Raw genomic sequence first — 17,180 nt, 5'->3', positions numbered from 1 at the left:
AATTAAAGAAGACATAAATAAATGAAAGACATCCTGTGTTTATGAAGGAGGACTTAATATTGTTATGATGTCAAGACTATCCAAAGCAATCTACAGATTCGATGTAATCCTTCTGAATATTCCAATGGCACGTCTGATTTTCTTTCTGAAATAGAAAACTCATTCTAAACCTCATAGGGAATTTCAAGTCACCCTCCCTGAATAATCAAAACAATTGTGAAAAAGAAGAAAAGAGTTGAAGAACTTGGCCGGGCATGGTGGCTCATGCCTGTAATCCCAGCACTTTGGGAGGCCAAGGCAGGTGGATCACGAGGTCAGGAGATCGAGACCATCCTGGCTAACACAGTGAAACCCCGTCTCTACTAAAAATACAAAAAAATTAGCCAGGCGTGGTGGCAGGCACCTGTAGTCCCAGCTACTCGGGAGGCTGAGGCAGGAGAATGGCATGAACCCGGGAGGCAGAGCTTGCAGTGAGCTGAGATCATGCCACTGCACTCCAGCCTGGGCAACAGAGTGAGACTCCTGTCTCAAAAAAAAAACAACAACAACAACAGGCCAGGTGCAGTGGCTCACACCTGTAATCCCAGCACTTTGGGAGGCTGAGGTGGGTGGATCTCTTGAGGTCAGGAGTTCGAGACCAGCCTGGCCAACACGGTGAAACTCCATCTCTACTACAAATACAAAATAGCTGGGCATGGTGGCGTGCACCTGTAATTCCAGCTACTCGGGAGGCTGAGGCAGGAGAGTCACTTGAACCCAGGAGGCAGAGGTTGTAGTGAGCCAAGATCACGCCACTGCATTCCAGCCTGGGTGACAGAGTGAGACTCTGTATCAAAAAAAAAAAAAGGAAAAGAAAAACTGAAAACTGTGATACTGGCATAAGGACAGACATCGAGATCAATGGGGTGGAATAGAGGGCGCAGAAACAAACCCTCACATCAGTGGTCAGTTGAGTTTTGAAAAGGGTGCCAAGATGTGCTGGGCACAGTGGCTCACACCAGTAATCCTAATACTTTGGGAGGCTGAGGCAGGAGGATCACTTGTGGTCAGGAGTTTGAGACCAGCCTGGCCAACATGGCAAAACCTTGTCTTTACCAAAAATACAAAAATTAACCAGAGATGGTGGCAGGCGCCTGTAATCCCAGCTCCTTGAGAGGCTAAGGCAGGAAAGTTGCTTGAACCTCGGAGACAGAGATTGCAGTGAGCCGAGATCGCACCACTGCACTCCAGCCTGGGACCCAGCGAGACTCTGTCTCAAAAGAAAAAAAGAAAACTATACATTTTCTTACATGTATACATCTGTCTTTCATATACTTGTAACTCAGAAAACCATGCTTTCACAAATATAATAATAGAAATACAATAATATTGGCAATCATAACATTCGTGAAACTGTAAAGAATAAACTGGCCAGATGCTGTCTCTTACACCCTAGAACCCAGGATCTAGTCAAAGCTTCTCTTGGTTGTATGAACTCACTTCATGGACCTGTCATAAGGCTCAAAAGAGATACTGTAAACAAAAGCATCTTGTAAACTGCATAAGCCTGTAGATACGTGGTTCATCTAAATCCAGGCACTTTAACGACTGACAGCTGCCCCCCCAGAACCTCCTTTCTCCATTCTTAACATAAACAACTTATATTTCCAAGTCCAGTTCAAAAGTTATATTCTTGGAAGCCTCCGCGTCCCTCCTGTCCATCCAGGCAGAACTAATCCATCTACACTCTAGTATTATGCTCTCATAACTCTTGGCTCTTCACCAGTTCATTCAAGAGTGTAACGACTAGTTAAAATATGTCAGGCATCATGCTAGGCACTGGAGAAAAAATCTTAAATGTGTAAAGCTTACAGAGCTTTTTCACACACATTATCTCATTTCATACTTTAAAAATATCCCATAGGATCATGATTATGTGTTTACAATTTCTCTAACCAGAATAAATTCCCAGGGGGTAGAGACTAAGTGTGATTCATCTTTGATTCCCCAGAGTCTAATGCAGTGTCTGGCACCCAGAAGACACCCATTAAGCACTTGATAAATGAATGAATAAAGGAGTAACAGACACCTGTTCGATTACTAAAATATCAATCAGGGTTGACACTGAAATAATCTTTCCACAAAGTTTCCACACGCCTGTAGTCCCAGCTACTCGGGAGGCTGAGGCAGGAGAATTGCTTGAAGCTGAGAGGCAGAGATTGCAGTGAGCCGAGATCATGCCACTGCACTCCAGCCTGGGCGACACTGTGAGACTCCATCTCAAAAAATTTTTTAAAAATGTGGCAAATTAATGAGAGGAAAATTTAAAAAGTTAACCCAACAAACCAAGAAATCTATTTATGATTATGTTTTTTGTAAGAGACAGAGTCTTGCTCTATTGTCCAGGCTAGTCTCAAAGTCCTGACCTCAAGCAATTCTCCCGACTCAGCCTCCTGAGTAGTGGGGATTATAGGCATTACAGGCATGAGCCAATGCCCCCAGCAAGAAGTCTATGTTCTTATCATACACGTGACTAAACAAAATTATACTTAAGAAACTGACAAATCATGGTAATATTTTCAATATCACGACTACACTGAAACCCTGCCAGAGGTATTTTTAAAATGTCAAGGATCTTTTTGATTTATTTTATTTTTGAGACAGTCTCCCTCTGTTGCCCAGGCTGGAGTGCAGCAGTGAGATCTTGGCTCACCGCAACCTCTACCTCCCGGGTTCAAGCGATTCTCCTGCCTCGGCCTCCCGAGTAGCTGGGATTGCAGGCACGTGCCACCACACCTGGCTAACTTTTGTATTTTTAGTAGAGACGGGGTTTCGCCATGTTGGTCAGGGTGGTCTCGCACCCTTGACTTTGTGATCTGCCCACCTCGGCATCCCCAAGTGCTGAGAATACAGGCATGAGCCACTGCGCCTGGCCAAAATGTCAAGGATTTTTACACTGATGTGCTTAATGTGCCCAATCTGCAATTCTGGTGGTAATCAGTGACATACCCATAAATCAGAGAGTACTTCTATGAAAATAATCACAGCCTACAAATATGGATAAAACTCCTCAGCTTTACCTGTTAGATGGTTCTAGACAGTTTCAGAATTGGTGCCTCTTTCTTCAACTCTCTCATTAATTTTATTACCCTCGCCAGTAAAATAATCTTGCCAATTGCTTTCCCTATGAAATTGTGAATGAAAATTCCCATTTCTCTTTGCTAGGTCTTGTTAGCTGCCATCTCTGGGAAGGAGAAAGTGTTTTTATAGATACGCATGGCAAGGACAAATAATGGAGCTGAAATGCAAGGGTGGATGGCAAATAAATTGCATCTTGTGAACTACCTCCAACTAATTTCTGCTTGGAGCACTGTGTTTAAAAGGATTCCTAGGCAACATCTGGAGGGATCCGGGAAAAAAGAAAACAAGAGATGTAACGAAGGTAAGCGGAGAACCAGTAAAGTGTAGTGCTACAGTAGCCTAGGGTTTCAAGGACAGGAGATTATAATATCCAGTCAGGCAGAGCAGCAGTCAAACAACATGAAGAAAAATGTCCATGAGACTTGGCATGCAGGAGATCACTGATGTGCCTATTGACAAGTTCAGTAATGTTGTGAGGGAAGAAGTCAATGGGCTAAAGCGGACACAGACAGCAGGTGTAAACCAGAGACAGAGCCAGTGTACCGGATGGCTGAAGTCGAATACTTATGTAGCAAATGGGGATAGAGACATCTGTCCCATGGATGTATTGGCCTTCTCAGGACAAATATTCCATCCCCTGAAAACCATAGGAAAGGGGTAAAGAGGGATACTCCTATAGGTCAATTTATAGAAGAGAGCAAAACCTTAAAATTCTCCATGAAGTAGGAGCTAAGAACCTCTGTATCAGGTGAAGAGACAAGAAGGTCAAGATGGGGAAGGGGGAAGGAGAAGGTTTGCTAAAGATGTTGAAGAGAATGAGAGAACTAAACAGGGCTGGGCGAGCAAAAGGCATCAGGCAAGGCTGAGTACTCAGATGAGGTTGAAAATACGTAATAGTTACTTTAAAACAGGGTTAATCTGTATGACTAGGTGCTTTTTCTTTAGCCCTCAGATACAGAAGTAGAACAACAGGCTGTGGATTGGGCTGGCATTTTGCCAGGATACAGCAGGAAGACGGGGGCACAGGAAAGGCCCAATGTTGGGAGTATTTCCGTTAATCTATGAGATGCAGGCTGGCTAGGGTAGCAAGGTAGGTTATGAGAAGAAAAATACAGACAAACTCGTGAGACTGCAGAGGCTTGGAAAGAGAACATGTGTTGGGTGACAGTGAGATGCAGAGGATTTCTAAGGTGATACACCTGTAGAGGAAAAGGTGGAGGTCCCAGCCTGGGGAAAAGGTGTCTAATCTCCCCCTGGTGATGACCACTGGCGTTAAAGGAATCCAGAAGAGACGAGGCTTTTTCTGTTTGTGGAAGTTATCTCCTTGTCCAAGTTTCTCTTCACCACTGAAAACCTCTGAAAGTTGTCAATTTCATTCAGGTAGATTCAGAAGACCTATCTGATTCCAAATGACAAAATGCTTCTAGAGAAAAAGCACCTATGTCTGGTCAGATAATGCATGTATGACTTCGGACAAATCATAGCATTTCAGTGTTTGAGGTAATCTAGTCTGTCTGTCCTCTTTATTCCTTAACTCTCCATCTGTACAGACAGAAACAATGTAATCAGCCACATATCTTGTATAAAATAAATATGAAGAGAGAGCCAATTATAAAGGCAGAAGTTCTTGGGGTGACGGGAAGAATTTTAAAATACAAAATTAACTAGGTACTTCTTCAAGAAGAAAAATATCAGGGAGTACTGAAAGAGAACAATTGCAGAAAGGAAGAGAAATTAACGTGAACAGCAACCAAAAACCTTCTAAGAATGTATCAACAGTCCAGTGGAAAAGGAATACCCACCCTGATGACACCTTGATCTTGGACCCATGGCCTCCAGTACTGTGAGACAGTAACATTCTGTTGTTAAAGGTGCCCAGTCTGTGGTACTGTAAAACAGCCCTAGGAAACTAACACAGCCTGTTAGCCCACAGATGGTGGAGAGATGGAATGCTCAGTGGAGCTCCAGGCTTACTGTCTACAGCTCCCAAAGTGCGCTACGGGACCCTTGGGTGAGTGAGGTGTGCCAGATAATTTTGGGTGGTGCAGGGTGAATAATTTCAATTGACATAAAAATGTGTTTATCTTACTGGGTAAATCAGGGGTCCCCACCTGTTAGGAACCAGGCTGCACAGCAGGAGGTGAGCAGCCAGCCAGGGAGCAAAGCTTCATCTGTAGAAACAGCCGCTCCCCATCCCTCACATTACCGCACGAGCTCTGCCACCTGTCACATGAGTGGTGCCGTTACATTCTCATAGAACCCAACTGTGAACTCAGCATGCCAAGAATCCAGATTGCGTGCTCCTTATGAGAACCTAATGCCTGACGATCTGTGACTATCTCCCATCACCTCCCGATGGGACCATGTAGTTGCAGGAAAACAAGCTCAGGGCTCCCACTGATTCTATATTATGGTGAGTTGTGTAATTATTTCATTATATATTACAGTGAAATAATCATAGAAATAAAGCACACAATAAATGTAATGGGCTTGAATCATCTCTGCATCATCCCTTCCCCTTCTCCCAGGTCCGTGGAAGAGTTGTCTTCAAGAAAACTGCTCTCTGGTGCCAAAAAGTTTGGGGACCGCTGGTGAAAACGTTTCTAAGAATAGTCAAGCAACTTAAGTTTTACATGCTACGAAGTATACAGGTTTAAGTGCTAATAAAAATAGGTGCAAACGAAAACACTCTTTCTGTGGTCCAGGGAATCTTAACCATTCTATCGGAAAGACTTGCAGCTTGGAGCTGCAGCTGCCCTCCCACATCCTGCCCACTGTAAAGCCCTGCAACACACACACACACACGCACACACACCACATACATACACATGCATATACTTGCACACACACATGCACACACATAAATACATTCCCATGTATATACCTGAACACACACATAGATACGTACACATGCATATAAATGCGCACACACACAGACACACACACACGCTGTGCTTCATGCCCTCACTAGGGTGGCCTGGGAGGAAATGCGTGTTTTTAGGAGAAATGAAGACAACTGAGGCCCCCCATTCTCCTGGTGTTTGCACAAGTGCCTTCTCTGCAGACCATGCTTTAGTCTCTTTCTTGGTTCTCCCTGTTACTGAAAGAGAGAAGCAGAGGCCCGGCACATGCTCAGCTGCTTAGGGCTCAAGCCAAGTTCGCAAGCTTCCTGGGGAGCCTAGTGAGATGAAGGCACTGCAGACCCTTCCCAAAAGAGGCGTCGGCTTTTCATGGATCCTTGAGCCCAGGAAGGCGATGGGTCAGACATCACGCTTCATCAGAAGACCCAAGCAAACTCCGGTGAGAAAGGGCAATGGTCAAAGATTTTATTCTCTCGGAGAAGGGGTTCTCGGGCTGTAAGCAGCAGGCAGAAGACTTTATTGCATGCGTAGTTAGGTGATGGTGACCTACGGTTTTCACTGGGGACTGGGATCGAGAGTGACCCAACCTCCTACTCACGCTCGTCTCTCCCTGTCTCTCTCTTTGCCTTTTGTGTCTCTCTCCCTATCTCTTGCTCCTTTTCCTCTCAACCTCCTCTGTCTCTTTCCTTATCTCTCTTCCTCTCTCTCCCTCACTCCTTCTCCCCATCTCTCTTTCTCTCTCCTTCTTTTCCACTTCTCTCTCCCTCCCCATCTCTCTGCCTGCCACTGTTCAGGCTCCTGGGGCCCCACGTGGATGGGTGGACACAGGACTCCTAGGCTACCTTTCACAGCGCAAGCAGAGGGCTGCAGGACCTTGGTCCCCACCTCCCAGCATCCTCAATATGAGGGGTGTGGGGTGTGCCTGTGCTCTCCTGAGTGGGCACCCCACACTCCAGGAAATAGAAACCGCAGGTCACAGCTGGCTCGAGTGCTGCCCACGGGGCTGCCAGCTTCCATCGTGTGATCTGCTGAGGCCAAAGCAGAGGACAGCAGCCCAGGCCCGACTCTGCAGCAGGGTGGGGGTAGGGGTGGGCTTGGGGGTGGGGATGGGGATGGGAGCCACCAATGCAAACTGGCCCCTGGCTGGTTTCCTACCCTGCACCCTGCCATGCAAGGCCTCCTCTCCCACCCCTACCCCGTCTGCCCCACCTCCACCCCTAGGCTGCCCCACACCCAGGCTCCAGAAGTCTCCCAGGATCCAGGAACTAAGGGCAACCACTGGGTTCCACAGCCCCTAGTCCATGGGTCAGCCACCCCTCTGCGTGCTGACAAACCTTGGCTCTCATGCCCCACCCCAAGCCAACCACACAGCCCTGTCCCCGCACCAGCATTATTACCGCCTCCTGATTTTGGCCCTGACAGCCCTGCTTCCTGGTAACCTTGCCCCCTCCCACCCTGCTCCAGGCAAGCCCACAGGCCAGCGCCCTCCACCCACCCTTCCTGGGGGCCACTCTACTATCTCCTTGCCCAGATGTCTTAACCTGGCTTTACCAAGCTAGAATAAATAACAGGGATGAGGCCCCGGACTCCGCCAGGAAGATGTGCCAAAATACTCTCCATTTAGAAGCGGGAACAGTAATGGGGCCTATGGATGACCCCAGGATTGTCACCCAAGCAGCAAGAAGAGCAAGGAGCCCGGTTTCCTGCTCTTACCCGGGGAGGACGTGGCCAGGGCTCCACAAGGCCTTGGAGAGGGGTGGGTAGGAGAGGAGATCCACCCTCCTCTTGAGGAAGAAACCACCACCCCCAGGAAGCAGCAGATGGGGGCACACAGGCAGAGTCCCTGCATGCTGTAGAGCAGGGCCAGCAGATCTGTACTCAGCCTCAGCCCCAGGGGAGCTGCAAGATAGACTGAGACCCTCACAGGTTGGGCTCTGTGCCCCCACCCAAATCTCATCTGGAACTGTAATCCTCCTGTGTCAAGGGAGGAACCTGGTGGGAGGGGATGGGATCTGGGGACAATTTCCCCTCTGCTGCTCCCCTGATAGTGAGGGAGTTCTCAGGAGAGCTAATGGTTTGAAAGTGTGGCACTTCCCGGTTCTCCACTCACTCCCTCCTGCTGCCTTGTGGAGAAGGTGCCTGCTTCCCCTTCGCCTTCTGCCATGACTGTAGGTTCCCTGAACTGGGAGTCAATTAAACCTCTTTCCTTTATAAATTACCTAGTCTCAAGTATTTCTTTATAGCAGTGTGAAAACAAACTAGTAACCCTTCCCTGAGGCGCCTTCTCCTTAGGCAACCAGCTGTCTCCATGCTCCTCCTCTGCCCCCTGTTCTTTCTTTTCCCCTCATGAGGCCCAAGTGATAAACAGGCCAGCCGCAGCCCCAGCCCCAGCCCCAGCCCCGTCCTACTGCAAGCCTGTGTGGCTGCTGGAGAGGCCATGCTCCTTTCCTCTCCCTGAGCCTGCCTGATACGCTTTCTGGATCCTGGAGGAAACTGACCCACTATTCTCATACTGGTGCAACATCACCAGTATGAGTACCAGTCTTGGTACAGCTTCCAAGGCCTCAAAGCTGTACCATTTGAGCCAGGCTTTTTTGTCTCCACTTGCTAGGGCTGTCATTGGGACAGTCCTAGAGGGTGGTGCCAATGGATGAATGGATGGATGGACAGCAGTCCAGGGATGATGTCCCTGTCTGTCCTGAACTCGGCCCTTCCTCCAATGAGAAGCCTTCCTGAGTGAGTATATACAGTCATCCCTTGGTATGCATGGAGGATTAGTTCTAGGGTCCCCGGGAATGCCAAAATCCATGGATGCTCAAGTCTCTAATATAACATGGCCTGGTATTTACGTATAAGCTATGCACATCCTCCCGTAGACATTAGACCATCTCTAGATTATTCATGATGTGTAATACAATGCAGATGCCACATGAATGGTCATGATACTGTATTCTTTAGGGAATGATGAAAAGAACAAAGTCTGCACATGTTCCATAGAAACATAACCATCCAATTTATTTTCTGAATATTTTCCATCTGCTGTTGCTGAATCCACAGATGCAGAGCTCCTGGATACGAGAGCCAAGTGTGCTTTGAGAGTAGGGTGGGTGAGGTTGCTAATGAGTACAGGGGAGCAGGTGTTGATTGGGAGGACCCTGCACTGGGGCATCTGGACGTCCTTCCTCAGGACTTGAGACTCCAGTTGGATGGCAAAGGCAGACTCAGCCCAGGTCAAAGCTGTCCCCTTGAAGTTTCATTTTATCCCAAGCTCTTTCTGGACCCTGGAATTTGGCATCCCCTAGACCCTGCGTGGAAAGACAGCTGAGCCAGGATTTAGATAACATGTCTAGAACAGTGAGCCCCTAGTGTGTGCCCGGCACTTTCCCCACAGGATCCTCTAGCTAGAATATCCAAGGGTCATGGAGAGAAATACCCAGTTAAAATATCAGAAATGAAGTGATACCATTAGAGACACTAAAAAGATCATTAGGTAATAGTATTAGCTTTTGTATTCTGAGATCCAACAGCAGCAGTCACTTCCCTCCACCCCTATGTGTATCCCAGGACCACCCTGGACAGGGAGGGCCGAAGTTAGGGAACACCCATGGATGATCTGGTGCTGGCCCTGGGCCTCGGGGGTGACAGTGATGAGGAACTGGGTGCACACATGAGTGGGGCAGCCGGGCCTGGCCAGAGAAGCAACACACACGTGTACAGACGTGTTTACCCACATACACGTGTGCACGTACGTGCACAAACACATCGCAGGCAGGCATGTTGACGCCTCAGGCAGCGGAGGACCCTGACTATGGGCCCTGCTGACCCGGGCAAGGCCCCATTGTGATGCGTGCCATGACCTCAGAATGTCACTGGTGCTTAGCACCTATCCGCTCTCTGGCCTGCCTCAGTGTTCTACAGCAGTTACACACAGGCCGTGGTATCTGTGAGCAGCTCTGTGGACTCAAAGGTTTTCTCCCTGAGAGGCATAACCCAGGCCAGCTGATTCATCAGAATCAGGTGAGTGTGACCTGCTCTCTTCCCTCCAGGTTGACTTGGGGACAGTGGCTACGGTGGGGGCGGTGTTGGCGTCTGTGGGGCAGCCACCGAGGATGGTCATCCCTGAGCACTCACCAGGCGCCCGTTCTACACTGCCCGTGTAGACGATTGGCTCTTTCGTCCTCATGGTGGCTTCCTAGAGTGGGTGCTGTTCCCAAATGTACCCATTCGACAGATGAGACATCTGGGGTCAGCGAGGCAGTAACCGGCCTGGGAATCCAGACGTGACCCTGAGTTTTGCTCTCAGCCCTGCCGTGTGCTGTGCTGGAATTCAGGCCTGAACCCTGTGACCTCCCTGCCCTAGATCCCAAATCTGCCCAGGTTTCCGATCCCGATGGGGCAGAGCCTGGTCCTGGCAGAGCCACTGGTATAGATCCACTGTGGGTGGGGTGAACAGGACGGTCCTCAGAACACCTCTGTGCCCTAAGCTGGGTCCTGATGATCGCTGTGGGCCCCAGTGAACACACATGGTCCCTTGTCCGGGGGAGCCTGCTGCCCTTGGGCAGCTGTGGAAAATGAAGAAGCCCTGGAGGGCTGGCTGAGGGGAGACTATCTTCCCTTCTGTTCAAAGGGGTCCAGGCACTAGGGTTCTCCCCAGGTATTTCTTGCTCTGTGTGGTCCTCTCGAGGCCTCGCCCTCCTTTTGCCCCGAGTATTCCCAGGAGGGACGGTCCATCCAGGTGTTCTCCAGGACCAAGGACCCACTGTTCTTCCTCAGTGACCCAGGAAAATGAAGCCTCCTCCTCTAGGGACAGCTCAGAATGGTGGACTCCACAGTCCCTCTGCGAGAGACGTGGTTTCCATAAGTACAATAGATCTTTTTCATCCCCAAACCGAACACCCTCCTGCTCAACAGGCGTTATTCCTAAAGTGGATTCACTGTTCAGACTGAAGGGCCATGGTAGCCAAAGTGATGAGCGGAGTAGAACCGAGCAGTCAGGAGAGATCTTGTTCCCTGTAGAAAACGGGGCATCTCTGTGGCCCTGAGCATCCCAGGAGGCCGAGTGTACAGAGACCTCTGGTCGCTGAGCCCAGTCTGCCTCCACATCCCTGGTATAGCCCATCATGGGCCCTTCACCATTAGCAGGTGGAAACCATTCAAACTGCTGGGGCAGGTGTGCCCCCATTTCATGGCATTTGGGGACAACAGGATTCTCTGTCTAGGTCCCACTGTACTCAAGTCCTTGGGAAGATGCCCACCCCTGCTTGGGACTTGAGACTGCAGAGACTTGAGCAGCTGTGGGCCACTGGGTCTGGCCCCTATTTAGCTGGGGGCCGCGGTGGAATGGGGTTTACGCAGCCAGCCAGCATCTGGGAGCCCAGCGGGAGCAGTTCAGGTGTTCTCCGAAGCTGTCAGGTACAGTGTAACCTTTAGAAAATTTTGTCTCACAGGATGGACACGGTAGAGGACGCGGACAGTTGGTGGGCACAAGAGCGAGAGGACATCATTATGAAATACGAAAAGGTACAAGTCGGTCTGCTTCTTGGAGGGAGGCCTCTCCCACTGCGCCCTGGTCAAAGGGTCCTGCGCTCCGTAGGAGCACAGGGCAGGGACGGGTGGCCAATGCCCCCAGGCCCTTGCACCCTTTACCTTGGACCCCTCACCAAGGCTCCCTCTGGGCTACAGGGACACCGAGCTGGGCTGCCAGAGGACAAGGGGCCTGTGCCTATTGGAATCTACGGCAACATTGATCACTTTGGAATTCTGCAGTGAGTCCTCTGCACTCCCCTCACCCCTAAAGCACCTGTCTCAGCTCAGGGATGGGTTTGCTTTTAGAAAGGCCTTTCTGATGCAGGACATGTCTCGCCAGGTCGGGTCAACCTCCTTTCCAGGGACAGAACTCCTCCCTGGCTCCCCTGCAGGTCCAGCCCGAGGTTGTTGTTAGGCCAGAGGTGTGGGGCCCATCTAGGGAGCCGGTGGGAATGGAGACTGGGCTAGGTCAGGCACCTGGGCTCTCAGCAGTTCTGTCGGCAAGTGAGCATAAGAGGAGCGGGGCAGCCTGAGGGTCTGGCCCTGTCTACTTGGAGACAACCCCAGTGAGATCCAACGGTTGTGGCCACAGGGTGAGGGGATGCCTGGCCCAGCCTCGGGGCTGTTGTCCAGCAGGTCTCTGAGGGCCCACCTGCCCCTGTTCTCCCCCATTCCCCTAGAGCTACAGCCCTCACTGTCCCGTGAGGGGAAAAGGCATGGGGACAATGGAGGCTGTAGCCCTAGGAGAATGGGGGAGAAGATGGACAGGGCCCCATTCTGGGCATCTCACGGTGAGGCCAGGGAGGCAGCAGGGCTTGTGGCTAAAGACCCTGGGTCTGGTGCTGGGAAGGGATCTGGGGCCAGGTAACAGGAGCCCAGCCAGGAGCCTATCCCTCAGGGATCATAAGATGGAGAGACAGAGGATCCCTGGGGAGGTAGGGTGGGAGGGAGCTGATGAGCCGTGCCACTTCTGAAACGCAGGTGCGTGGCTCGGGTGCAGGGAGAGGCAGGTGGCTGCTGGGAGGTCAGAACCTGCAAGGGCCTTGGGGCTGTCAAGTGGGATGGGCCCCTGGTGCACCCAGAGTACACCAGGCAGGTCTCAGGGCAGGCTCCCTTGACCCTGGTGGGGTGATGTGGTCACTCCCTGAGGGACTCCTGTCAGGGCCCGGTCGCCCACCGTGGGCGACCCCCATCCCATCTCAGGGCTAACCTTTCTCAGCTGCAGCAGAAAGCACCACCTGGAGTCCAGGGTGGGCAGCCCCACTGGGCAGCCTGACCACCTCCCACGCCAGGGGCCCCAGTAACCCCGGCCAGGCTGTCCCTGCACTCCTTCTTCTCCCAGGTCCTGCCCCTCCTGGGAGTCAGACCCACAGGAAGGCCCTTGTCCTCCCTTCCCTGTGCCTTCTCCTGGGCTGAGCCCTGAGCTGGATAGGGACAGAGCCAGTGCTTTCTAGGGGTCTGCTCCCGGGCTGGGGCGGCTCCAGGCCCCGTGCAGGTCCTCAGCTCTGCCTGGGTTGCCTTACAGTGAGACGGAGCTGCCTCCTCTGGCTGCACAGGAGGTGAAGGTAAGAGCCTGATGCATGGAGGGGCTGGTCCAGGGACGTAGGGACTGGGCGGGTGGTCGGTGAGACAGAGGAAGCAGCCGGCCTGGGCGGTGGTGGGTGAGGGCAACACGCTGTCACTGGGAGGGGCAGCAGTCCCTGCTGGACCTGACCCCAGGTTGCTGTTAACTTTGGCAGTTTGATAAAATTTTCAAAAGGAGAACCACAGTCCTGGCTTGGGGGTGGCTGCGTGCTTGTGTCAGGACCCCACCTAGAGGCTGGGACCTGAGACTGGTGTGTCTGTGGCCTGAGGATGGTACATCCCGGGGTCCCAAAGCCAGCCCAGTGGTGCTCATTTGCTCAAAGGCTCTCAGCCCTTGAGGTCTGCCCTTCCCTGGCTCCTTCCAGCTGGGTCCCACCAGGGCTCCAGAGGCCAAGACCCAGCATCTGCGGGTGGCTCTGGGAAGCCTGGCAGCTCCGCTAACTCCAACATGCCTCATTTGATAGAATCGGCGGGAGATGAGACGGACGAGCAAGTGGAGGAAAATGCTGGGAGAATGGGAGACGTATAAGCACAGTACAAAAGTAATGTGTGGGGGGAGAGGCCCCCGAAAGCACTCTCTGCAGAGACAGGGGACAGGCACCCATGGCTGTGGCCTGGCACCATCAGCCTCTCAGAGGGTGGGTGGCACACTGTCCTCGCCCGGAGGACTGCAGGCCTGGTCACCAGATTCCCTGCCTTTCATGCAAGCGTCACCTTGCTGGGAGGGAATCTGAATCTAGGGCTGGGACCACCCAGAGCTCAAGGCTAGGGATGCCCTGGTGACCCGAAGGAAGGAAAAGGTTCAGATCAGAGTTTCGACTCTGAGTGTCCATCCACTGTTTCAGTCCTGGGAAGGGAGACCCTGTCCCAACTTGATGTCACCTCTACTGAGGAATCATGGGGCCAAAACCGACAATTTCCAGAATCCCCGGGCTCTGGTCCTCACTGGGGTCACCCTGTGGCATGGGACACCAGATTGTTTTCTGCCCACAGCTCATAGATCGAGTGTACAAGGGAATTCCCATGAACATCCGGGGCCCGGTGTGGTCAGTCCTCCTGAACATTCAGGAAATCAAGTTGAAAAACCCCAGAAAATACAAGGTACGCTCAGCCAGAGCACAACAAACAGGACAGGCCATGTCAGGGGCCCAGGTCTCCAGCTGGAGGGAACGTCAAGACCACCCTGGGGGGCTGGGGGCGAAGGTCAGATGAGCACCCTGGGCACAGATGGTTACACAGTCACCACAGACAAACTCAGCTCTGGTGACCCTCCCTGGCTTCAGTAACAAGCCAAAATGCAGCTTTCTGCAGAAGGAAACCTTCCTTCTGTCCTTTCTTCCCGAAGTGCTGACTGTGGGATGACTGCCACTGGGGGCAGGGAGGCTTCCTTCTGTTCTGAGGTTGCTTCCTCCTCTTGGCCCTGCCCTACAGATCATGAAAGAGAAGGGCAAGAGGTCATCTGAACACATCCACCAGATCGACCTGGACATAAGCGGGACCTTAAGGAAGCATATCTTCTTCAGGGATCGATATGGAGCCAAGTAAGCCTACAGGAGCCACAGGGCCCCAGGGGAGATGGAGTGAACGAGAGGGATGGGGGCTTCCCCAGAGCAAAAGCCAGGGTCACCCAGGAGGGATGACAGAGCTGCCAAGAGCTCTCCTGGCCCAGGGAGCAGCCGGCACCATGAACCGAGCACCTCCCTGGTTCCAAGGCCTGGGTCAGACTGGAACATGTGGGGCCAGAACCCAGGAGGATCCTGAGGAGACAGAAGACAGCAAAGAAAATCATGCACAATGGTGAAAGGTGCTCTCCCTGACCCATGGGGACCCATGGTATGGCCTACGGGAGGGTGGCAGGATAGAGGGCCCATGAGCCCCCCCAGGCAACAATGACAGCAACCAAATGCTGGGAGAATTAGGGGTCCTGGAAACTCTCATCCAGGTCTGCTGGGAACATGACATGGCACAGCCACATTGGCAGCCAGTTGGGCAGTGGCTCACAAAGCTCAGTGGACTTGAACCACACGTCCCCAAAGTGTCACAGATAATTGAACCCACTGATTTGAAAACTGACATCCACATGAAACCTGCATGCCAGGTTCACTGCTTGATTCCTCGTCACTCACACACGGAGCCTTCGGGGATGGCCTTGAACACGGGAATGGGGAGAGCAAGGCTGGTCCTCCCTTCAAACGGAAGACCCAGTGAGAAAAGGGAAGGAGCCAGTCATGCCCGCACGAACGTGGGTGGATCCTAGATGCATTTTGCTAAGGGAAAGAAGCCAGACCCAATAAGCTACCACAGTAGGATTCCCATTCCTAGGCCATTCTGGAAAAGGCCAAACCATAGGGACTGAGAAGCAGTCTGGGTGGCCAGGGGCTGACGGATCAGGGAGAGACTGGGTGCATAGGGGCCACCCTGGAGACTTGGAGGATGAAGGAGTCGCTCCAGGAGGGGCTGGAGCGGTGGCCGGGAGACTCTGCACCTTGGTTTGCAACCGTGGAGGAACTATACACCCACAGACTGAACTGGCGTGTGTGCAAACTGGAAAAAAAAAAAAATCATTCACAGTGAAAAGGATCAGGTAAGTCACTGTACAACTAGGCTATTTGCATGTCACAGATGTGGATTTTACTGAAACATTTCTTCAACAGTCTCAGGCCCTGAAGAGCTCACTGCTTATCTGGTGAATCATCTGAACCTGAAATAGGATTTGCTGTTAGGCTGTGTAGACAAAGTGAAACTAACAGCATCTGCACAAACCAAACCATAGCCCCCTTTCTCTGTTTCCTAGGCAGCGGGAACTATTCTACATCCTCCTGGCATATTCGCAGTATAACCCGGTGAGTATTCCCGGCAGTGAGGTTCCCGGGCCATATTTCCATATTCACAGGAGTGGGTGTCTGGTGGGGGTGTCGTTGCTTCTTTTAAAGTTAGTATTTGTGACCCACCAGGATATAGGAGGTAGGATTTCAGCTCACTGCTGCCATAAACCTCCAAGCAAGGGGGTGGTCTCAAGGGGTCAAGCTGAGACACAAAGGAGTCAGGGCCTGGACTCCTGGTGTCACCTGGGCCTGACCACCACTTCTCAGAACAAGAAATGATGCCCTCCTCCTGGGGCTGCCCCGAAGCCCAGGAGCTTGGCAGCATCGCACACAGGATGGTGCTATCGGCAGACATTTTGGACAAGGTGCTGAGGTGCCTGATGGACTTGGCTCTTGTCATGAAATGAATTTGCATCCTGGGGAAGCCTCTTCTTCAGAGGAAGCCTCTCCAGTCACCTCTGCCCTCTCCAATGACATGAGTCCTCCCAGGTGACCTCAGCCCTCCCAGGTGATGTCCTTCCATGGTGACTCTGGCTCTTGCAGGAGGTGGGCTACTGCAGGGACCTCAGCCACATCGCTGCATTGTTCCTCCTTTACCTGCCTGAGGAGGATGCATTCTGGGCACTGGTGCAGCTGCTGGCCAATGAGAGGCACTCTCTGCAAGGTAAGTGAACAGCTGCCCCGGGGACCTCTTGCAGCCAGACCTGGGGATGGCCACCCTGGCCAGGTGATCACAGCTTTCACCCAAGGCACCCTCCTTGTATTGCCAGCTTGTTGGGAGACTTTAGGATGTCTCTGCTGAGGGTCCCACAGGAGTCCACAGCTGACCCCCAAAGCCCAAATCAGATGCCTTTCATCCCCATCAGCAGAGGGCATCTCATCCTCCCCGTGGCCAACCTCTGTGTCCTGGAGCCACACCCTCCGGCTCTGATTCTGTGCAGCTGACTCTCCCCTCCCTGAGAGTCGTCCTGCCCTCCAGCTGCCCAGGCTCCTGCTGCCATTGGTGCCCATGAATGGGCCGACCAAGCCCAGGTGGCAGCATCTCCCCATCCCCTGTTCCCTGGCCCGACCCCACTTCCAGGAGATGACCAGGAAGCCCAGCACCCACACAGTTCTGGCTGCCCTGTCGTGGCCTCAAAGTCAGGTTTGCCCTTTTTGCATCCTGGCCCAGGAGGCCTCCAGGAGAACCTCTAGCCAGGCTCCAGGGAATGTTCCTGCCCCACCTCCCCAGGGTAAAGGCCGCATGGTGGGGTCACCAGATGGG

General features: G+C 52.1%; 2 protein-coding genes across 8 annotated transcripts in view; both read left to right on the top strand.

The window, feature by feature from the left end:
* The window catches only part of LOC129017031 (gametogenetin-binding protein 2-like), a 114,854-nt gene extending 111,658 nt beyond the window's left edge, over positions 1 to 3,196 (top strand). Inside the window, 1 exon segment of the mRNA XM_054457031.2 lies at positions 742 to 3,196. The gene's annotated coding sequence lies outside the window, so the exon portion shown is untranslated.
* A 43-nt stretch (positions 3,197 to 3,239) lies between these two features.
* The window catches only part of LOC129017027 (TBC1 domain family member 3G-like), a 69,390-nt gene continuing 55,449 nt past the window's right edge, over positions 3,240 to 17,180 (top strand). For 2 of the 7 annotated variants that reach the window (XM_054457021.2, XM_054457026.2), the window contains exons 1-2: positions 3,278 to 5,533; positions 5,649 to 6,420. In XM_054457021.2, the coding sequence (XP_054312996.1) occupies positions 6,307 to 6,420 (114 nt within the window). In that variant the 5' untranslated portion in view covers positions 3,278 to 5,533; positions 5,649 to 6,306. Of the gene's footprint in view, positions 5,534 to 5,648; positions 9,999 to 11,428; positions 11,502 to 11,663; positions 11,747 to 13,032; positions 13,073 to 13,555; positions 13,730 to 14,084; positions 14,193 to 14,522; positions 14,633 to 15,885; positions 15,935 to 16,459; positions 16,581 to 17,180 lie in introns of those variants that run through there. The other 5 variants (XM_063655549.1, XM_063655548.1, XM_063655547.1 and 2 more) reach the window with 5 other exon arrangements.

The sequence above is a fragment of the Pongo pygmaeus genome, chromosome 19 (genome assembly GCF_028885625.2).
Source record: "Pongo pygmaeus isolate AG05252 chromosome 19, NHGRI_mPonPyg2-v2.0_pri, whole genome shotgun sequence".
Lineage (NCBI taxonomy): Eukaryota > Metazoa > Chordata > Mammalia > Primates > Hominidae > Pongo > Pongo pygmaeus.
Note: the sequence above shows the minus strand (reverse complement) of the source record. Positions and strands in the feature narration are given on the sequence as shown.